At 46.3% G+C, this 23,896-nt stretch overlaps 1 protein-coding gene across 1 annotated transcript in view; it reads right to left on the bottom strand.

The window, feature by feature from the left end:
* Positions 1–23,896, bottom strand: part of MAST2 (microtubule associated serine/threonine kinase 2) — a 624,140-nt gene that overhangs the window by 133,424 nt on the left and 466,820 nt on the right. The window contains exons 15-18 of the mRNA XM_030208366.1: positions 22,473–22,555; positions 12,027–12,235; positions 11,069–11,207; positions 10,062–10,194 (exon numbers count right to left, since the gene is read on the bottom strand). Of these exons, the coding sequence (XP_030064226.1) occupies positions 10,062–10,194; positions 11,069–11,207; positions 12,027–12,235; positions 22,473–22,555 (564 nt within the window). The remainder of the gene's footprint in view (positions 1–10,061; positions 10,195–11,068; positions 11,208–12,026; positions 12,236–22,472; positions 22,556–23,896) is intronic.

Below are 23,896 nucleotides of genomic sequence, written 5' to 3'. Positions count from 1 at the left end.
CTGTCTACTTACCTCACCTCTATAAGGTACTGGGAAAAGGAGGGTCTCCATCTTTGGTCCTGTGGGACATCTGCTCACAGGGTGCACACTTACTTGAGGACATTGTGGTTGAGTCCTAGGCAGCAGCAGCAGACCACTTAGATCTCTGTAGCTGATATCCTTGCTTTACATGGACATTTTCTGAACCCTGGAGCTTGGACTGCCATGGTGATGACTGATGCTACGAGTTGCTCTATGCTCATGTCACCTCCCCCTTGGACTACTGCAATATCACCTTCTCTAATCTTCTGCTTTTTTCCATAAAAAGATTACATTCAAAATACTGCTATACGTCTTCTTGCATGTGCTCACCACTTCGACTGAGTCACTCCTCTCTTTGCTCCATACCACTGGTTGCCTATTCTGTTTTGCGTTCAGCATAAAATCCTGACCATGGTCCTTAAGGTTCTTTACTGAATTTCCCTGGTTTACCTCTCATCAGTTATCACTCCTTATATCCCTTCCCGCTCACTTCGATCTTCCTCCTCCATCCAATTTTCTGCCCCACCCTTTTACTGTTCCTACCTGGAATCCACAAGGCACTCGGTCTTCTTCTGTAGGGCCCTGCTCTCTGGAACATGTTGCCCCCTGCGATCAGATCCGAGCAATCTTATCTTAGGTTTAGGTCAATACTCAAGACCCATTTATCTTCTACTGCTTTTACCACCTAGTCTTAGGCTGTTGGGTGCTGTTCATCAGGCCTTCCTTTTTTTCCCCCTCTTTCTCTCCTCCTCCATGCTTTCTGACCTCTCCTATATTAATGTAGTTCCTTTCCCCTTCTGATTTGTTTACTGATTGTACACAGCTCTGATTTTCTTTTAAGAAAGGTGGTATATCAAGCCTCTTATTAAACATTTCAATTCAACCTGTTTTAGCTCTGAATTCAGTGTGTCGCCGATACAAGATGATTATAACTCCTTTTTCACCAGAGACTCCAAATACTGTCTCTAGTATCCACAATTTTGCTAGACTTGGGGTGAAAACTGAAAGTTTGTCCCTATACAAGGCCATATGTGGCACTGCTACTGAGCTAGCCCCATCTTGGACACTTTTAATATATAGACATAGTTTCATTCCCCAGCTTCAGTTACATCTCCAGAACTTCTCTTTGTGCATTATTTACATTGTTGAAGTGTGTGTCCACTTTTAGCTGGCTGAAAATTTACTAATGTGAGAATTATCTACTATCCATATAAGTTTTGATTCTACTGGGTAGTTTCTGACAAAAATTTATTCCTAGATAAATGACTGGACTTTTTTTTTTCACTTTAAATATTTTTATTAATGAAGCAACTTGCAACATTCAAGACAGTACAGATAATGCCAAGTTGACCTAAAATATTGGACATCCATATAATATAACAGAAAAGAACAAAACAACAACCCAGTCACCCTTATGGTGAAAACTGAACTATCAACTCCCAATCACTATAAACAAGGGTCTACACCCTCAGCTCTGTCCTACCCCCTTAAATTTGTTCAAGCATATAATTGCCTCACTTCCCCCTCTAGCCCTCCTCTTCCGTTCCTCCCTTCCATACCACCCCCTCCCTCCCTCCCTTCCTTCCTCCCCCCTCCCCAACTATCACCTGTTCCTATCAAAGTTTGATTGTCCCCACCCATTCTTGCAGTTGAGACCATCCTCTCTTGCGCCGTAGCTCCCCATCTCTACGGTATGCCGTTAAGCGTTCCATAGCTATGAGTTGTTCTAATTTTGCTTTCCAATCCCCCAAGGAAGGAGGGCCAGTAACTCGCCACTTCCGAGCTATCAGGCATTTTGCTGCCGCCAGACCCCAACGTAACATTTTGCTCCGTTCCCATAAGTCACTGTCATTATACATCCCCAGCAAGCACACCTGTGGACTGCACACCATGGAATCTCCAAACATTCTTACCAATGCTTTCATCACTGCCTCCCAAAACGGTATCAACCGGGGACAGGACCACCAAATGTGCAGAAATGAGCCCTTGTCTTTACCACATCTCCAGCACCGGTCAGAAGCATTAGGGTACATACCCCTAATTCTCTCAGGAGTGCAATACCACCTCAATAGCACCTTGTATGCATTCTCTTGCACTAGAGCGCACGTGGAGGCCTTTTGAACCTCCCCACATATCCTCTCCCATTCCTGATCATTGAAGCAGCAATTTAAGTCTGATTCCCATGCTCCCTTGAAGCGAAAGGGGGCAGGGTCACTGCCTCTCATAAATTTGTATAGCACCGAGATGGATCTAGGCACCCTCCGTAATATACCCCATAAATTCTCCAAGCTCTCCTTATCCTGAGGGCTGCCCCCCTCCATCCCATCGCTCCCATAAAATACTTAATCTGTAAGTATGAAAAACAATCTCCTTCAGGGAGAGTGAATGATACATACCTGTAGCAGGTGTTCTCCGAGGACAGCAGGCTGATTGTTCTCACGACTGGGTTGATGTCCACGGCAGCCCCCACCAACCGCAACAAAACATCGCGGGCGGTCCCGCACGCAGGGCACGCCCACCGCGCATGTGCGGCCGTCTTCCCGCCCGTGCGTGACCGTTCCCGCTCAGTTGAATGAGAAGCAAAAATGATCAAACGCAACTCCAAAGGGGAGGAGGGAGGGTAGGTGAGAACAATCAGCCTGCTGTCCTCGGAGAACACCTGCTACAGGTATGTATCATTCACTTTCTCCGAGGACAAGCAGGCTGCTTGTTCTCACGACTGGGGTATCCCTAGCTCTCAGGCTCACTCAAAACAAGAACCCAGGTCAATTGAAACTCGCAACGGCGAGGTCATAACAGAAATTGACCTACGAAGAACAACTAACTGAGAGTGCAGCCTGACCAGAATAAATTCGGGTCCTGGAGGGTGGAGTTGGATTTACACCCCAAACAGATTCTGCAGCACCGACTGCCCGAACCGACTGTCGCGTCGGGTATCCTGCTGGAGGCAGTAATGTGATGTGAATGTGTGGACAGATGACCACGTCGCAGCCTTGCAAATCTCTTCAATAGTGGCTGACTTCAAGTGAGCCACCGACGCTGCCATGGCTCTGACACTATGAGCCGTGACATGGCCCTCTACAGTCAGCCCAGCCTGGGCATAAGTGAAGGAAATGCAATCTGCTAGCCAATTGGAGATGGTGCGTTTCCCGACAGCGACCCCTATCCTGTTAGGGTCGAAATAAACAAACAATTGGGCGGACTGTCTGTGGGGCTGTGTCCGCTCCAAGTAGAAGGCCAATGCTCTCTTGCAGTCCAATGTGTGCAACTGACGTTCAGCAGAGCGGGTATGCGGTCTGGGAAAGAATGTTGGCAAGACAATTGACTGGTTAAGATGGAACTCCAACACCACCTTCGGCAGGAACTTTGGGTGGGTGCGGAGCACTACTCTGTTGTGATGAAATTTGGTATACGGAGCAAGAGCTACCAGGGCTTGAAGCTCACTGACCCTACGAGCTGAAGTAACTGCCACCCAGAAAATGACCTTCCAAGTCAAGTACTTCAGATGGCAGGTATTCAGTGGCTCAAAAGGAGGTTTCATCAGCTGGGTGAGGACGACGTTGAAATCCCATGACACTGCAGGAGGCTTGATAGGGGGCTTTGACAAAAGCAAGCCTCTCATGAATCGAACAACTAAAGGCTCTCCAGAGATGGCTTTACCTTCCACACGATAATGGTAAGCACTAATCGCACTAAGGTGATTCCTTACTGAGTTGGTCTTGAGGCCAGACTCTGATAAGTGCAGAAGGTATTCAAGCAGGTTCTGTGCAGGGCAAGAACGAGGTTCTAGGGCCTTGCTCTCACACCAAATGACAAACCTCCTCCACTTGAAAAAGTAACTCTTTTTAGTGGAATCCTTCCTAGAGGCAAGCAAGACACGGGAGACACCCTCAGACAGACCCAACGCAGTGAAGTCTACGCCCTCTACATCCAGGCCATGAGAGCCAGAGACTGAAGGTTGGGGTGCAGCAACGCTCCGTCGTTCTGCGAAATGAGAGTCGGAAAACACTCCAATCTCCACGGTTCTTCGGAGGACAACTCCAGAAGAAGAGGGAACCAGATCTGACGGGGCCAAAAGGGCGCGATCAGAATCATGGTGCCGCGGTCTTGCTTGAGCTTCAGTAAGGTCTTCCCCACCAAAGGTATGGGAGGATAAGCATACAGGAGGCCGGTCCCCCAATGAAGGAGAAAGGCATCCAACGCTAGCCTGCCGTGTGTCTGAAGTCTGGAACAGAACAGAGGCAGCTTGTGGTTGGTCCGAGAGGCGAAAAGGTCCACCGAGGGGGTGCCCCACTCTCGGAAGATCTTGCGTACCACTCTGGAATGGAGCGACCACTCGTGCGGTTGCATGACTCTGCTCAGTCTGTCGGCCACACTGTTGTTTACGCCTGCCAGGTATGTGGCTTGGAGGAGCATGCCGAAGTGGCAAGCCCAACGCCACATCCCGACGGCTTCCTGACACAGGGGGCGAGATCCGGTGCCCCCCTGCTTGTTGATGTAATACATTGCAACCTGATTGTCTGTCCGAATTTGGATAATTTGACAGGACAGCCGATCTCTGAAAGCCTTCAGTGCGTTCCAGATTGCTCGGACCTCCAGGAGGTTGATCTGAAGATCCTTTTCCTGGAGGGACCACAGTCCCTGGGTGTGAAGCCCATCGACATGAGCTCCCCACCCCAGGCGAGATGCATCCGTCGTCAGCACCTTCGTGGGCTGTGGAATTTGGAATGGACGTCCCAGGGTCAAATTGGTCCGAATGGTCCACCAGTGCAGTGAAGTGCGGCAACTGGTGGAGAGGCGGATGACATCTTCTAGATTCCCGGTGGCTTGAAACCGGGTCCATTGAGCAGATCTCATGTGAAGACGAGCCATGGGAGTCACATGAACTGTGGAGGCCATAAGACCCAGAAGTCTCAACATCTGCCGAGCTGTGATCTGCTGAGACGCTCTGGTCTGGGAAGCCAGGGCCAGGAGGTTGTTGGCCCTCGCTTCGGGAAGGAAGGCCTGAGCCATCTGGGTATTCAGCAGAGCTCCTATGAATTCCAGAGACTGGGCTGGCTGGAGATGGGACTTTGAGTAATTTATCACAAACCCCAGCAGCTCCAGGAGGTGAATAGTGCACTGCATGGACCGGAGAGCTCCTGCCACCGAGGTGTTCTTGACCAGCCAATCGTCGAGATATGGGAACACGTGCACCCCCAGCTTGCGTAGATACGCCGCTACCACCACGAGGCACTTTGTAAACACCCATGGGGCAGAGGCGAGCCCAAAGGGCAGCACACAATACTGAAAGTGCCGTGTGCCCAGGCGGAATCTGAGATACTGTCTGTGAGCTGGCAGTATCGGGATGTGAGTGTATGCGTCCTTTAAATCCAGGGAACATAGCCAATCGTTTTTCTGAATCATTGGCAGAAGGGTGCCCAAGGAAAGCATCCTGAACTTTTCTTTGACCAGGAATTTGTTCAGGCCTCTCAGGTCTAGGATGGGACGCATCCCCCCTGTTTTCTTTTCCACAAGGAAGTACCTGGAATAGAATCCGTGCCCTTCCTGCCCGGGTGGTACGGGCTTGACCGCATTGGCGCTGAGAAGGGCGGAGAGTTCCTCTGCAAGTACCTGCTTGTGATGGGAGCTGAAGGATTGAGCTCCCGGAGGACAATTTGGTGGAGGGGAGGCCAAATTCAGGGCGTATCCGCACCGCACTATTTGGAGAACCCACTGGTCGGAGGTTATGAGAGGCCACCTTTGGTGAAAAAATTTTAACCTCCCTCCGACCGGCATATCGTCCGGTACGGACACTTTGAGGGCGGCTATGTTCCCATGGATCCAGTCAAAAGCCCGTCCCCGGCTTTTGCTGTGGAGGCGCAGGGGGCTGCTTAGGCGCACGCTGTTGACGAGAACGAGCGCGCTGGGACTGTCCCCGACGAGGCCTTCGGGCCGGCTGGGTGTACCTACGCTTGGTAAAGGCATAGGGCGCAGCCTGCCGGGCCCGGGAAAAACGTCCACCTGCTGAGGTGGATGCTGAAGGCGCCCGATGGGAGAGCTTGTCGAGGGCGGTTTCCCGCTGATGCAGTTGGTCCACCAGCTGCTCGACCTTCTCGCCAAAAATATTATCCCCCCGGCAAGGGACATCGGCCAGTCTCTGTTGGGTGCGGTTGTCCAGGTCAGAGGCACGCAGCCATGACAGCCTGCGCATCACTATACCTTGGGCCGCAGCACGAGATGCCACGTCGCAGGTGTCATATATACCCCTGGACAGGAACTTTCTGCACGCCTTCAGCTGCCTGACCACCTCCTGAAAAGGCCTGGACTGCTCCGGTGGGAGCTTGTCAACCAGGTCCGCCAGTTGCTTCACATTATTCCGCATGTGGATGCTCGTGTAGAGCTTGTAAGACTGGATGCGGGTCACGAGCATGGAAGATTGGTAGGCCTTCCTCCCAAACGAGTCCAGAGTGCGAGACTCCCGCCCCGGGGGCGCTGAGGCGGTATCCCTCGAACTCCGTGCCCTCTTGAGAGCAGAGTCCACGACCGCCGAGTCATGAGGCAATTGGGGCCGCATTAACTCTGGGTCCGAGTAGATTCTGTATTGGGACTCTGCTTTCTTGGGGATGGTGGGATTAGATAGTGGTCTCAACCAGTTCCGAAGCAGTGTCTCTTTGAGGACATTGTGCAACGGTACCGTGGAGGACTCTCTAGGTGGTGATGGATAGTCGAGGACCTCGAGCATCTCAGCCCTCGGCTCATCCACAGAGACCACGGGAAAGGGAATGCAAATAGACATATCCCTAACAAAGGAGAGGCTCTCAGGTGGCGAGAGCTTTCTCTCTGGTGAAGGAGTGGGGTCGGAGGGAAGGCCCACAGACTCCTCTGAGGAGAAATATCTGGGGTCCTCCTCCTCCCCCCACGAGGCCTCTTCCTCGGTGTCGGACATGAGCTCGTGCAGCTCAGTCCTCAACCGGGCCCGGCTCGACGTCAAGGCACCGAGGCCTCGGTGGGGCACCAAGCGTGAGTGTCGGTCTGCGAGATATGCCGGCCGCACCGACCACACTTTTTAAATCCACTCGGGACCTTCGAGGACATCGATGGAAAAATCGCGTCGGCGAAATCAAAGTCGTCGATGGTGGCGGTAAAATTCACACCTCGAAAATAAATCGACCGCGCGGCCACAAGGCCGCAACGCGACGCCCCGGCTAAGAGATGAGGGAAAAACCAAAGTTCAGCGGGTTTTTTTTGTTTTTTTTTAACTAAATAGAAAAAATGGAGAACCACGAGAAAAAAAGAGAAAATTCGCGGCGAAAGCGCGATCCGGTTTCCGGGGCTGACAGAGAGAGAGAGACGAACACGGCTCTCTCCAGCGCGGAAAAGAAAAGACTGAGCGGGAACGGTCACGCACGGGCGGGAAGACGGCCGCGTATGCGCGGTGGGCGTGCCCTGCGTGCGGGACCGCCCGCGAAGTTTTGTTCCGGTTGGTGGGGGCTGCCGTGGACGTCAACCCAGTCGTGAGAACAAGCAGCCTGCTTGTCCTCGGAGAATCCATATTGTAACCTCAATTCCTCAAAGCTCTTAATCTGGGCCCCTTGGAGCACATCTCAAAAACTCGAAAGGCCCAAGTGATCCCATCGCACAAAAACCCGATTATCCTTCCCTGCCCCGAACTTCGGCTCCCATCTTATCCCCGCACTAGTGGAGACCCCATCTCCCTGTCCCCACTTTCTCCGAAACTCCTCCCATACAGTCAAAATGTGCCTAAGATATGAGTTATCCACGCCCACCAACACCCCCCCCCCCAATCCCTCAGTGGTCCATAGTAACAATTTTAAACCCCTATGTGGGAAGTACGATTGTTCCACTTGACCTGTTGGCTTAAGCCTGCCCCCTTCCCACTCCAGCACAATCTTGATCTGAGCAGCCTGATAATACCACTCAATCCGAGGCATTGCTCTACCCCCTCTTTCAATCTCTCCCCATATCACCCTTCCCGCTAACCGGGGATGTTTTCCATCCCATACAAATTGCAATATCTGGCGTTGTAATTGCTGCATCTCCCGCTTGGGGACCGCCACCGGCAAACACTGAAACAGAAACAACAGCCTAGGCAAGACGTTCATCCTTATTACTGCCATCCTCCCCCACCACGACAGCCACAACCCTTTCCACCGTGATAATTCAATTCTAATGCACTCCACTATTTTGCCATAATTACTACTACTACTACTACTTAACATTTCTAGAGCGCTACTAGGGTTACGCAGCGCTGTACAAATTAAGTCCATAGACTCTACTCAGATCTCTAGGAATACAAACCCCCAGATACCTAATATGACTTCCGGCCCACTTAAAAGCAAACCTCTGCTTCAAACAGTTTTCTTCTTCCTGGGAGACCGAAATGCTTAATATTTTGCATTTCTCCATATTAATCCGCAACCCCGCATACTGTTCAAATTCCCCCAGGACATCCACCACCACCTTCAACGTTTTCCCTGGATCTGTCACATAAAGCAACAGATCATCCGCATACAGTGCCATGCGATGTTCCCTCTTCCCCACTGTGAAACCCCGAAACTCCGGATGGCCACGTAACCTCTCTGCCAAGGGCTCTATATATATAGCAAACAATAGGGGCGACAGGGGGCAGCCCTGCCTGGTTCCACGTTCAATAGCAAAAAAGGAGGTATACTGGCCATTGATCTGTATACAGGCCTTTGGCGCCGCATACAAGGCTGCTATCCACCTGCAGAAATTATCCCCAAGACCCATACGCTGCATAACCTCTTTCAGAAACACCCAGTCAACCCTGTCAAACGCTTTTTCGGCGTCTAGTGTTAACAGTATTGCCCCTGGGAGTAAATGACTGGACTTTTTATTTATAGACACACTAAATATGATAATTAAAGACTTCATTCAACTGGACCTGTAACACAAAATATCTGAACCTTTGAAAATTAACTTCATTTTAGACAATGCAACAAAGTACATAACGGCAGATAAAGACCTGCATGGTCCATCCAGTCTGCCAATCAAGGTGGCCAGAGCTGCACCTGCCACTCTGTGCGGGCCACAACCACTCGAATGTAAACACTCGTATGCAAGTCTCTACCATGCCAACCACATTAGACAGCCAAATATTATGGAGTCTTGATTATAACCATATATCATCCCAAGTTTGCTTACAATGTTCAACTTACCAGTCAAGATATCTTCCCCTCCCCACTTAACTACTCAGCATATGACAATAAATAGATCTATAACACTGGAGTTGCCAAGTCTTCACAAACTGCAGAAGTCTGTACAACTTCAGCCTTAGTTCCCGCTATTCTTACCCAGTAAAACTCCTCAACAGCCATCTTGTGTTTCCATCTTATTTCTATTTAGGTATCCCCCTGTGTCTATCCCACATATTTTTAAATTCAATCACTGTTTTTGACTCTACCAAATCTCCTGGAAAGCCCACTATCCTCTCTGTGAAAAAAGTACTTCCTGACGTTACTCCTAAGTCTACCTCCCTGTATATCTACATTGGGAAATTTGTAGCAACAAGATTGGATCTCTCATTATCTTTGAAATTGGTTTCATACATCTAACATTAGATACACAACTTTAAAACTCAGATTTTTGAAAGTTCAGCCCCTGTCTGTATATACAGATTGCACTAGCTTTAAATGAAGTAACAGTCAAATGTTATTTAAATCAAAGCAAAATCTATCTTATGTCAAGTAAGGAACTACCCCCCAAAATAGTATTCCATATCCAAAACATACATCCGAAGAACACAGGCAAGACAACAACTGTTATACATTTGGATTTTCTTACATCCGGTTCCTGGAGGGCTTGCAACCTAATTTTGTGACAATGGGGGGATGTGATTTGCCCAAGATCACAAGGAACAGCAGTGTGATTTGAACCGGGCACCCCTGGATATCAAATCCATACTCTAATTACTAGACTTCTCCTCCTCTCCTGCTACAGAGGGATCAAAGCAACAAAGGACTAACATGCCAAATCTGTGGGCAGTCACTAGAGAGAGATTCCAATTTCCTGCTTACCTGCTTATCCAGGAATTCCCTGGCATCTTTTTCAATATGTCCCTCATATAGGTTAGTGGTCAAACTCATGAGTCCAATTTTAGATAGCCCGAAGTCTGTTAGCTTAATGTGACCCATTGATGTAATCAGTAGGCTGGGAAAAGAGAGACAGTTGAAAATGACAAAATAATATATTTCACTTCTGGAACAGAAGTGACATTCCAATGTAAAATCTAGTGTTCTTTCTTAGGTGGGAGAGATGAGGGAGAAAGGACATCAAAAGGAAAGAATTAAAGGGAAGGTAAAAGAGGTTAAGTGAAAGAGAACTAAACAACTAGACAAGAAAGAGAGCATAGACATTATTTCCTTTACAAAAAGGTGCTGAATTCAATTGCTTTACAAAGACACAATAAAAAGCCTATTTTAATCAGAGTCAGTGTGATCTATCAAGCAGAACTGGTAACTGCAGCAATCAGTAGAGGGTGACAAAATAATTTCAATGCTGTTGCCCTTCCTCCTGCCCTCTGTGTCCTCATATTTCTCCTTCCAAGCACCTGCTATTAAACTCCATGCCGCCTCTCTCTCTTTGAAAGCAGCAAAGTAGCCCCAGTTTCTACTGCTATCTGGACATTCTGCCTTGGGCAACAGCCACATCGTTCCTTTCCTGTGCATGGGGCCATAAGCCAGAAATCATTCATAGTTGGACCATTTGCACACAATATTACTTTTAAACAGGAACTCATATTAGAGGCATATGCTAGATCATCATACTCACAAGCAGGGAGGAGATGATGCTGTTTGAATAGCAGCAGAGTCTGAGGTTTGGAAGAACAAGGAGGTAAGTAATGGTGGGTGCTTGGATGGGATGATACTGTGGGGGGGGGGGGGGGGCGCAGTGACAATGCAGATCTGGAGACTGGAAGGGTACAAATTTTGATACCATCTAGAGTAACAATATTCCTTGCTCAATCCTCAATTTCAATGCCAACAAATGATCATTTTAATGGTATAGCAAAATGAAGTTATACTTGTCTGGTTTCAGGTCACGATGCACAATCCCATAATTGTGAAGATATTCCAAAGCCAGAACAGTTTCTGCAAAGTACATCCTTGCCATATCAACAGGCAAAGCTCCAATGTTCTTTAATAATGTCGCACAATCTCCTCCTGTGATGTGAGCCAGAAGAAACAAAACACATTCAAAAAAGTAAATAATAACTAACACATATAATAACTTTTAGTATTATAGAGGTTAATAATCAAAGTGATTTAAATGGTCAGGAGGGGCTCCTAGCCATTTAAATTGCTTGTGCAGGGCTATCCGCTGATATTCAGTGGCACTTAACCAGTTAGAGACACTGAATATCAGCACTACCTGCTGAACTGAAAACTGACTATTTTGTGGGTGGTCCGGGAATGGAGTCAGCACTTATGCAGTTAAGAGCCTATTCACTTCTATTTCCAGTATCCATGATGAATTGTAAGCCACATTGAGCCTGCAAAGAGGTGGGATAATGTGGGATACAAATGCAATAAATAAATAAATATTCACCACTTACTAAGTGAACAGGACAAATCGGACTGCACAAAACACAGTCCTATCTTTATCTAGTTTCGATTAGGTGGTTAAGTGCTGAGTATCGCACTTACCCGGACAAGAAATAGCTTGCTGAATAAATTATCATATGGCTTGAAGACCTGCTTATTTCATAAATACTTGGGATGACTGATGTCTTTGGGTTTGTTTCCACATTTAGGGTGCTTATAAAAGCTAAAGTAGATTATTATATTTGCTTGTATTTTAATTTTATATAGTAATGTTATTTGTATATGTAGGATTTTTATTGTTGTAATCAAATGATAAGTAGTAGTAGTAGTAGTACTTGGATTATATATGAGACAGGGAAAAGGATAAAAATGAGAGGAGGAGTGTGGGAGGCTTTGCAAAGAAAAATAAAACACCAGAACAGATTTTACAAAATATACCTTCTACATATTCCATAACCATGCACAGATGACGCTTGGTCTCAAAGGAACAGAACATGCTGACCACAAAGGGATTCTCTGCAAAGGTGAGGATGTCCCTTTCCACAAATGCCTGCTGGATCTGGTTCCTCAATATCAGGTTCTGTTTGTTGATTTTCTTCATGGCAAAGCGCTGACGTGTGTCCTTATGTCGCACCAAATACACGACTCTAGAAACACAAGATGAATTGCATAATGGAGTCAGCAGAAAGCTGTTAAAACTTAGCAAGCAAGATTCTGGATCAGTTTCTCATATAAATAGTGTTTTAACAGCTGCACCAGCCAGGCTGATCAGCTGGTGACCTACTGCCTCTGATGCAGCCATTGCGAAACACGGCCATGTCAGGCATTTTATGTTGAAATTCTGGGAAATTTTAATCTATTAAGTTTCTTACAAGGTCTATCTTGTTGTTTTATCTTCCATCTTGCAAGAAAGACAGAATCTAAGACACTGTCACTTTGTTAAAAACGGGATACAGATAAGAAAATTAAATAAACGGAGAAACTGCCCTCTCATGACACCAAGATTAAAAAATTTTCAAAATCCTAGCATAATGCACCAAAGTGGAACATTATCTGACATATTATACAATAGTAAGTACTGTGTCTGCATATTCCTTTCATCTTAAATGTGACCCCCTCTCAAGAGTCGAGCTGCAAGACAAAAATGAGACAGATTGTCCAAGAAGATTGGTCTCTGTTGAAGATTGCAGTGCTGTGGCAACCTGAGTTTCTCCTGTCTGTAGGTGGATGAGGTCCATATAGCAAGGACATCTGGTCCCATCCAGATTCCTACCAGGATTACTAGCCCCAGATGTAATGCCATCTTTCTTCAACACACAAGGGTGGAAGCAAACATTAGCCATTTCTTGTTCTGCTGATCTTCCCTGTTTTGTTCCATTTATTGTTTTTTCTAGTCATATTATTATTTTTATTGTTTATTATCATTAATGTTTTTTCCAGTCTTATTGTTTTTCCAGTCATATTATTATTATTGTTTTTCCAATCATATTAATATATACATGAGATTACTATATGGAAAATTGACATGCTTGAAGTTATAATAGTATCTATGTACAGTGTAGACATTAATTTTTGTTTTATTAGAGTTATTTTTCATTATATTCCAGTATAGAAATGTTGTTACTATTAATATGTTTTTATAATTGTATCAGACGCTTTTACTTTTTGTTCTTATCCTTTGTTTGTTTTACTTATGGGTTCTCATTTATACTTATCAATATATGATATTATAATGTGCAATATTCATATGCCTGCACCTCTATGAGCATTGATGTACAGAATAGCTATTATTATTGTAATATAGCTCTCTCTTTATTTACCTTGATTTTGTACATATTATGCCTTGATACAGTAACGCTTTTACCATCTATCCGTTTTTATCAACAAGGGTTTTGCATCACATACATTTTCAATACACTCCATTTTATTGCTCCGTTTCTTTTTTGCTTTTTGTTCCCTGTGTGTTTTTCACGACCCGTACCACTATGTGTTTTTTTCCTTGTGACATCTTCCTACGTCACTGCCTCTCGGCTTTTTGGCACGCTTTTTCTATTCGGTTTGTTTGGTTCTCCTCGAGACCTGTCACTTTTCAGATGCAGGTATGGATTTGCTCCTTTTCCTCTGGTTTTGCGGGTTTGCCGATTCCTTGCCATGGCCTGTCTGTCCTTGCTTCTGAGGGGGTGTCAGTGCCGTTTCTTTCCCCCTTTTTTTTCCTTCCTAGCTGTTTTTCAGCACTTTTTTCTTTCCTTTTTCTTTCTCTCTGTCTCTCTGCGGTGGTTCCCTTTTTCTGTTCCTCCTGCCGGTCTTTATACACATCACACACACGTTCTTTTTCGGCACTCTCTTAATCATGGTTTTTGCTATTTGTCTATCAGAGCGTTTTTCCCATATGTATCACAGACACATGTTTTCTCCAGGTTTCCCCTTTTTTTTTTGGTTATAATTTTTCTTTATGTTTTTTTTGTTGCTTTTTTCCCAGTATCTCACGATTGTGCCTTTATAAAGGCTCACTTGTTCTTAGCAGCGCCGTTACAATCTGTAGTATTTTGGTACGTACAGTTCTGCCTCATTTCTATTGTGATCATGATTGTGTGTGTACTTTTAGTTACGCAACTTCCACAACTCTATCTCTTGGTTGATGCACAGTAGTAAAATATGGTTTTTACTTTCTAAATAATGTTTTTTTCCCATTTTTAAACATGGTTGCTTCCTTGATCACGTTCATTATAATGTGATTGATATTTATTTTATATATAACCCATTTTTTTGGCTACTGTGTTCTCTATTTTATACTTTATATTTTTCATTTGATATTTTATATTTGTTTTATGTTTTTTTTTGCATTTATGTTATATTTTTATGATTTTTAGACCCCTGAGGAAGGCTTGCATGCTGAAACACGGACTGTGTTGGGTCCCAATAAACTTATTTTGATGCTGTTACTCTTTGGCTGGCTGGTTTCTTGGTATCTGTTCGCTTCCACCCTTGTGTGTTGACTTTTGGTTTTTGTGGAAGGCATGATGGACCCCCTTGACATGTCACCTCTCTTAACATTCAACCTAGAGAGGGTTAAGCAGGGCTATGGAGTTGGTACATCAAACCTTCAGCTCCGACTGACTCCTAATGATATTAAGCTTTAAATGTTTTGTTCTGGACTTATATTTACCAGTACTTTAGATCTAGAAGAGGAGGCTGCAGCTGGAGACTGCTTTTAACTCCTCCAATTCTCCTGTTCAGTATCCATGGCTGTAAGGAATTCCCTTATCACTTATTTATCCTGTTTGCCTGTCTTGAGTAGATTGTAAGCTCTGTCAATCAGGGACTGTCTCTTACATATTTAGTGTACAGCACTGCATATGTCTAGTAGCCCATTAGAAATAAGTAGTAGTAGTAGTATGTTTCTTCATGAGGTCAGCAACTTTCTCCACTTTGCCCCCCCCAAAAGATCGTCTCCTCAGCAAGGTACATCCGCCAACCTCAATTGGACCATCCCAGGATATCAGAACCAGAAACTATAAAGTTCATACCTACAATCCGCGAGTTAAAGTTTTATTTTAACTACATAACTATTTCTAAAATTCTGAATCTGTTAGATTCCTTAAAACTAAAGTCAACCATCAACCCCCTTTGCATTAAGTTTCCAAAGAAATTCACATAGAAGTGCCAAGTACAGCCATTTGTTTCTCTATTGCTGGAAGCATTTGATCTTTGACTCTCTTTGTTTGTGAAATAAGGTGAATTAGGCCTTACCTGCTAATTTTCTTTCTCTAGACCCTCCAGACGGGTCAAGATGCTTGGGTTATGCACGCCTACCAGCAGAGGGAGAATGAGTACACTAACTTTGAACACTGTACACATAACCTGTGCCTAACCACAATTATCCAGTATACGACTAGCAAAGCAGAGAAAATTCAACACACAACTGGAACCTGAAAACTAAAAAATAAACCCCTGTACCTGGAATCACACAAAAAACAGACATGTGCTTAAGCAGACCGAACGCAAACAGCGTCCCTTACTGCACCAGTCTAGTGTCAAGGAAACGTCCCTGACATCAACTAGAAAAGTATAGAAACACACTATGAAACAGCCATAGCAGGACACAGGCTCAAAAGATATCTGACACAAGATGGGCGGGCTCTTGACCGGTCTGGAGGGTCTAGAGGAAAGAAAATTAGCAGGTAAGGCCTAATTTCACCTTCCTCAGCAACCCTCCAGACCGGTCAAGTTGCTTGGGAAGTACCAAAGCAGTATAAGATTAAAATCGGGACCCCCGAAACCCAGAGGTCAACACCGCAGCCCCGAACCCAGCATCCTCCCTTGCCTGGACGCCAATTCTATAATGTCGCACAAAGGAATGCATAGAGGACCAAGCCGCTGCCTTGCAAATCTCCTGTGGAGGAATAAAACTACTCTCCGCCCAGGAAGAAGCAACCTCCCAGGTAGAATGCGCCTTAAGCACCGATGGCACCACACGCCCCTTCAACAAATAGGCCGAAGCAATAGCTTCCTTTTACCACCGAGCTACTGTTGCCTTAGAGGCAGCTGCCCCTTTCTTAGGACCTCCAAACAAAACAAACAGTATATCTGAGGCTCGAAAATCCTGAGTCCTGCGCAAGTAAGAACGCAAAATGCGCCTAACATCCAACTTGTCCAAACGACGCTGTGAAGCATCACCCGATTTATCACCCAACACTGGCAAAGAAATCACCTGATTCACATGAAAAGAGGACACCACCTTGGGCAAGAAGGAAGGCACCGTCCGCAATGCAACTTTCTCCTTAGAGAATGACAAGAAAGGCTCCCTACAAGACAAAGCCTGAAACTCCGAAATTCTACGCGCCGAAGAAATGGCCACCAAAAAAACTGCCTTCAGAGTAAGATCCTTACAGGTGCTGGAGTCCAAAGGCTCAAATGGAGGACCCACCAGCGCCTCTAAAACAAGGTTCAAATCCCACGGAGGAACCACCGGACGATGTGGCGGACGGATCAACTTCACTCCCTTCAAGAAACGCACAACATCAGGAGAGGCCGCTAAGAATACCCCCTTAACCTTACCCCTGAAACAGGTCAAAGCTGCCACCTGCACTTTCAGGGAAGACAGCGCAAGGCCCCTGTTTAATCCAACCTGGAGAAATTCTAAAACCTCCGCTATCGAAACACGCAAGGGAAGAAAGGATCGCTCCTGACACCAATTCTCAAAGATTCGACACACGCGCACATAAGCCAACAAAGTAGACATCTTATGGGAACGGAACACAGTATCAATTACCCTAGGAGAAAAATCTTTCTTCCTTAATTTGTGCCGCTCAAGAGCCAGGCCGTAAGCGAGAACAGAGCGGGATTGGCCATCTCGATCGGCCTCTGAACCAACCTTACCACGGACCACAACGAAATCGGCTCCTGGACTGCCAACCGCACTAGATCTCTTGGCCAATTGGGAGCCACCAGGATCACTGGACCCTGCACTACTCGCCCCATCAACGGCCACGGAGGGAACACATAAAGCAACTCGTGAAGAGGCCACGGAAGAACCAACGCATTGATCCCTTCGGATCGAGGATCCCGCCGCCGACTGAAAAAGCGAGGAAACTTGGCATTGTCGGCCGACGCCATGAGATCCATCACTGGACGACCCCATTCCAACACTATGCGCTCAACGACTGACTGATGAAGAGACCATTCTCCAGGATCCAACGTGTGCCTGCTCAGAAAGTCTGCACTCAAGTTGTCTACACCTGCCATGTGAACCGCCGAGAGCTCCTGAAGATGAACCTCTGTCCAGCTTAGTAACTCTGCCGCCTCTTCGGCCAGTGCTCGGCTCCTCGTTCCACCTGCCGATTTACGTAAGCCACAGCCATGGCGTTGTCAGAGTATCCTGACCACCCTGCCTTCAAGGAGGAACTGAAAAGACTGGAGAGCCAACCGAATCACCTACGTCTCCACCCGGTTGATGGAGCAGCGAGCTTCCTCCAATGAAAAAAGACCCTGGGCCACCTGCCCCAGGCAATGCCCCTCAGACTCACATCCGTGGTGACAACTACCCAGTCCGGTGGGTCCAACAGCATTCCCTTCACTAGATTCGGAGTGTGAAGCCACCAGCGCCGGCTGCAGCGAGGGGCCTCTAACCGAACTAGCTTCTCCTCCAACTGCTGGGTCTGAGGAGACCAGTGATCCAAGAGTCCCCTGCAACTGACGCATATGGGCCCTGGCCTAAGGGACCACCTCTATCGCTGCCGCCATCAGACCCAGCACCTGAAGGTAAGAATGGGCCGAGGGAGTCCTCTGTGCACAGAGCTGCCGAATCTGACCCTGCAACTTGGAAACTTGAGTGGACGTCAGGAACACCCGACCTTTCTCCGTGTCGAAACGGACCCCTAGGAACTCCAGGGACTGAGAAGGTACTAGCTGACTTTTGGCTGGATTCACCACCCAACCCAGAGACGGCAAAAAGGATACCACCAGTGCGATGGCTTCCTCGCTTTCCAACCTCGATTTGGCTCGAATCAACCAATCGTCGAGGTAATGATGAACCAAAATGCCTTGCTTTCTTAGAGCCGCTGCCACAACCACCATCACCTTGGAAAACGTGCATGGCGCCTTCGCAAAACCGAAGGGAATTGCACAAAACTGGAAATGCTCCCCTAATACAGCAAAACGAACAAAACACAGATGCACCACCCAGTTGGGAATGTGCAAGTAGGCCTCCATCAGGTCTAACAAAGTGAGAAACTCTCCTCTCTGAACCACTACAATAACCGAGCGTAAAGTTTCCATCCGAAAGAAAGGGACCTTCAGAGCTCCATTGACTCTCCTGAGGCCTAAAATGGGACAATATGAACTCTCCTTCTTCTTGGGCACCACAAAATAAATCGAGTAGCAACCCATTCCCCTTTCCCCTGGAGGAACGGAGACCACTGCTCCGAGGTCTATCAGGCGCAACAGTGTCTCGCACTGCTCTCGCCTTGCACTGAGAGTGACAAGGAGACACTAGAAAGAAATCTGAAAGAGGGCCGTCGAACTCTAACGCGTAACCATTGCATACTACCTTCAGAACCCACTGGTCTGAAGTGACCTGGACCCACCTCTGGTAAAATAAACTTAACCGGGCCCCCACACCATCATTGGGAATTACGGACCGTATCGGGAGCTCCTGAGGAGGAATCCCGGTCACCATGGCATCCACCTTGAAAGGGCTGGGTGCTCTGGAAAAACCGACCTCTGGACAGTCCACTAGACCTACCCGGCCTATACCGCCTTGCGTCCCGAAAACGTCCGTGCACAGAAGTCCCCCTGGAACCTGACTTAGGCCAAAGCTCCGGAAGCCGCGGGACCTTAGCATCGCCAAGCCCCTGCACCAACTTATCTAACTCCTCCCCAAACAGCATGGAACCTTTAAAGGGGAGCGAACTAAGCTTTGACTTTGAAGCCGCATCAGCAACCCAACCCCATAACCATAGGGCTCGACGGGCTCCAACTGCTAGGGTCATGTTCTTTGCCGACACCTGTAACAAATCTTACAGCGCATCTGCCAAAAAAGAAGACCCCATCTCCAACTCAGCCAACTCCTGAACCCAGGATGCCCTAATCCGACTCAGGAGCATCCAGAAGTCTCTCAGCCCAGCGGAAACCAGCGCGAGCTACCAAACCTCCACAAACAGAGGCTTGCAACGCCAAAGCCAATCAATCAAAACTCTGCTTAAGAAAGGACTCCAACTTTCTATCCTGAGGGTCCTGTAATGTGGTGCCACCATCCACCGGGATAGCTTTGGCCTTAGTCACCACCGTTACCACTGCATCCACAGCAGGAGGTTCCAAAGAATCCTTATCCTCCTGCGGAAGAGGGTAGAGCTTAGCCATAGCCCGAGCCTTACAAGGAGTATCCGGGGAAGCCCACTCCTGCGCTACCATGTCCCTCAGGTCTGCGTTCATAGGAAACGAGCGTGGGAGCGAATCCCCTTAACCAAAGGATCCACCTGCTTCCCATCTCCCAGAGAAACCTCTGCAGGCTCAAATTTTAAAGCAGAAGACACAGATAAGCTCGGATAAAACATCCCTATGAAAAATCCGAACTACCAAAGGGTCCTCACCTGGCAAAGACACCTCTTTGACCTGACCTGACAGGGACACCTCTTCCTCCTCCAGCGCACTGAGATTCCCCTCCGAATATGGCAGAGGACAGGTCTCCAGGTCCTCTGACCACTCCAAGTGAGGCCTCTTAGCTAATCCACCCCCTGTAACATGACCAGGGAGCTCCATGCGTGAAGGACCCGCCTTCCAGGCCTGAAACATGGCCCAAATAAAATCCGGCGGGAAACCCATCCCCCGGAGGATTCTAAAAGTTAAGACTGGCCCGGAACAGGGATTCCCTTTACAGACTGTGCCGGCTCCGATCCAGTGCGGGACAAATCCAAAATGGTGGCAGTTCCTGCCAAAATCAGGACCGCCGCTGTGACGCCCGCTTGTGCTGACTCAACCCCCTCCAAACACGTGGCGGAAACCTCCGCCAATAACAGCAGAGGCACGGAGGAAGGGGGCTTAAGCTACCCACAAAAATGGCACTAAATACCCAGCGCTTCCAGCCCCCGACGAGCACAAAATTGGCAACGGAATTTTCACGAAATGACTGACAGCAGGAAAAATCTAAAGCCCAAGCCACCCACACACACACGAGCTCACCACAGGCCTCAGCTCTCACAAGCAGCCAGACCGACGCCTGTTCAGAATCGGAGAAGCAGCTCTTTTTTTTTTGTCAAACTTAGTACATAAGTATTGCCATACTTCGAAAGACCAAAGGTCCATCAAGCCCCGCATCCTGTTTCCAACAGTGGCCAATCCAGGTCACAAATACCCGGCAAGATCCCAAAAATGTACAAAACATTCTATACTGCTTATCCCAGAAATAGTGGATTTTCCCCAAGTCCATTTAATAACGGTCTATTGACTTTTCCTTTAGGAAGCCGTCCAAACGTTTTTTAAACTCTGCTAAGCTAACCGCCTTTACCACATTCTCTGGCAATGAGTTCCAGAGTTTAATTACACATTCAGTGATGAAAATGTTCTCAGATTCGTTTTAAATATACTACATTATAGCTTCATCACATGCACCCTAGTCCTAGTATTTTTGGAAAGCGTGAACAGGCGCTTCACATCTACCCATTCAACACCACTCATTATTTTATAGACCTCTATCATATCTTCCCTCAGCCGCCTTTTCTCCAAGCTGAAGAGCCCTAGCCGCTTTAGCCTTTCCTCATAGGGAAGTCGTCCCATCCCCTTTATCATTTTCGTTGCCCTTCTCTGCACCTTTTCTAATTCCACTATATCTTTTTTGAGATGCGGCGACCAGAATTGAACACAATACTCAAGGTGCGGTCGCACCATGGAGCGATACAACGGCATTATAACATCCTCACACCTGTTTTCCATCCCTTTCCTAATAGCCAACATTCTATTCACTTTCCTAGCCACAGCAGCACACTGAGCAGAAGGTTACAGTGTATTATCAACGACGACACCCAGATCTCTTTCTTGGTCCGTAACTCCTAACATGGAACCTTGCATGACATAGCTATAGTTTGGGTTCTTTTTTCCCACATGCATCACCTTGCACTTGTTTACATTAAACGTCATTTGCCATTTGGCCGCCCAGTCTCCCAGTCTCGTAAGGTCCTTCTGTAATTTTTCACAATTATCTCGTGAGTTAATGACTTTGAATAACTTTGTGTCATCAGCAAATTTAATTACCTCGCTGGTTACTCCCATCTCTAAATCATTTATAAATATATTAAAAAGCAGCGGTCCTAGCACAGACCCCTGAGGAACCCCACTAACTACCCTTCTCGATTGTGAATACTGCCCATTTAACCCCACTCTCTGTTTCCTATCCTTGCATGTGGTGCAAGGTGATGCAAGTGGGAAAAAAGAACCCGAATTATAGCTACGTCATTGCAAGGTTCCATGTTAGGAGTTACGGACCAAGAAAGGGATCTGGGTGTCGTTGTCGATAATACACTGAAACCTTCTGCTCAGTGTGCTGCTGCGGCTAGGAAAGCGAATAGAATGTTGGGTATTATTAGGAAAGGTATGGAAAACAGGTGTGAGGATGTTATAATGCCGTTGTATCGCTCCATGGTGCGACCGCACCTTGAGTACTGTGTTTAATTCTGGTCGCTGCATCTCAAGAAAAATATAGTAGAATTGGAAAAGGTGCAGCGAAGGGCGACTAAAATGATAGCAGGGATGGGACAACTTCCCTATAAAGAAAGACTAAGGAGGCTAGGGCTTTTCAGCTTGGAGAAGAGACGGCTGAGGGGAGACATGATAGAGGTATATAAAATAATGAGTGGGGTGGAACCATAAACCACTACTAAATGGACTTGGGAAAAATCCACAATTACAGGAATAACATGTATAGAATGTTTGTACGTTTGGGAAGCTTGCCAGGTGCCCTTGGTCTTTTCCCAGTGTGGCATTACTTATGTACTTATGTTTTATCCACAATAGGACATTTCCTCTTATCCCATGACCCTCCAACTTCCTCTGTAGCCTTTCATGAGGTACCTTATCAAATGCCTTTTGAAAATCCAGATACACAATATCAACCGGCTCCACTTTGTCCACATGTTTGTTTACTCCTTCAAAGAATTGAAGTAAATTGGTAATATAAGTACCATCAGCCTGAATGGTAGAAAGAGTTATCTTAGTGGGATTTCACTAATGCTGAAACCAAACCAAAACTGGATGGGTCCTAATGAAGTGAATGTTCAATTCTATTTGAGACAACTGATGGGAAAAGTAAGACATTATAAAGGAGAATCTTTGGTGTCAAATAATTTATCAGGTTGCTAGGCAATGTTTTATGCTGTGGTCAGATCACATTACCCATAAGCTCCATTGCTGATGAGTTTAATGTTCTCAAATTCTTCTTCAGATGGTTTTTTTGACTGCATCAAGCCGCCTCGGCTCTGAAAAATCAAGAAAAATATATTTTTCTAAAATCATGTCAGCCCTCAACATTTCCATATATCCTACTGTGTAAAAGATGTCATGTATGTGAATGCTTTGTTAAAGGACAATAAACAACCCATTTCAGTTAAAATGAAAAGTTTAAAAATGGTAGTACTAGAAAATATATCTTTCATATGGAGAAGAACTAAAGCATGGGAAGCAGCAGTGCAAACTTTCCACATAAATATATTATGCACCAGCACAGCACAGACAGCAGCAGCAGCAGCAGCAGCGTCACAGTACCAGCTTCCTCCAAATACACTGCCTCACCACAGAACTGGTTTTAGCACAGACAGAAGCAGTTCAAGCTTCCTTCAACCACACAGAAGAGATATGGCACTGACAGCAGCAGTGAAAACTACTCTCACATTCTGCTCCATAAATGGCCATCCCAAAGGTCAGAAACACCTAAGTCACAAGAAGAATCAAAATCAGACAACACAACAGCTGCTTAAAATCACACTGGGATCATCACAAGACAATTACCTACCAATTCCTGTAGGCTACACTAGCACCAGATCAGTGATCAATAAGATATTTATTTATTTATTTATTGCACTTGTATCCCACATTTTCCCACCTATTTGCAGGCTCAATGTGGCTTACAAAGACCTGTTATGGCATAGCCATGCCAGGGTAGAGAATACAGTTGGTGTTACAAAGATTTCAAGGAGAACAGGAGTTTTGGTCAAGCAGTTATAGAGAGATACATTCTAAATAAAGGTGGATAGGTGTTGTGTTATAGTTGGTTATGTGTTCTCGTGGTAGGCTTTGTTAAAGAAATATGTCTTCAGAGATTTGCAGTGCTTTCTTTGTAGGAAAAAAGGTACCAGTACTCATTATGGGTGGGGGTCACCACCTATGACCGCCCCCTACGGTAGCCAGACCCACAGTAGCCACACTCCTTATATCAGCCATGGCACATATAAGCAGTATCATTAAAAATACTATACCAGTATAGGAGCAAAAAATAACTTGTGATTTTTTTTCATTATAAATAATTTCTATAAGCTGTTACAGCTCTAGTATACCCAGTGCAAAATAAGACAGCAGATGTAAATTCTCAAATTGGACATCTGCCAAACACTAAAATGAAAATAAAATGATTTTTTTCTACCTTTGTTGTCTGGTGACTGTTTTCCTGAACATGTTGGTCCCAGTCTCTGATTCTGGGGCTCTTTATCTACATAGTAACATAGTAGATGGCGGCAGAAAAAGACCTGCACGGTCCATCCAGTCTGCCCAACAAGATAACTCATATTTGCAGCTTTTTGTGTATACCTTACTTTGATTTGTAC

This window comes from Microcaecilia unicolor, chromosome 6 (genome assembly GCF_901765095.1).
Source record: "Microcaecilia unicolor chromosome 6, aMicUni1.1, whole genome shotgun sequence".
Lineage (NCBI taxonomy): Eukaryota > Metazoa > Chordata > Amphibia > Gymnophiona > Siphonopidae > Microcaecilia > Microcaecilia unicolor.
This window is presented reverse-complemented; position numbering and strand designations above follow the sequence as displayed.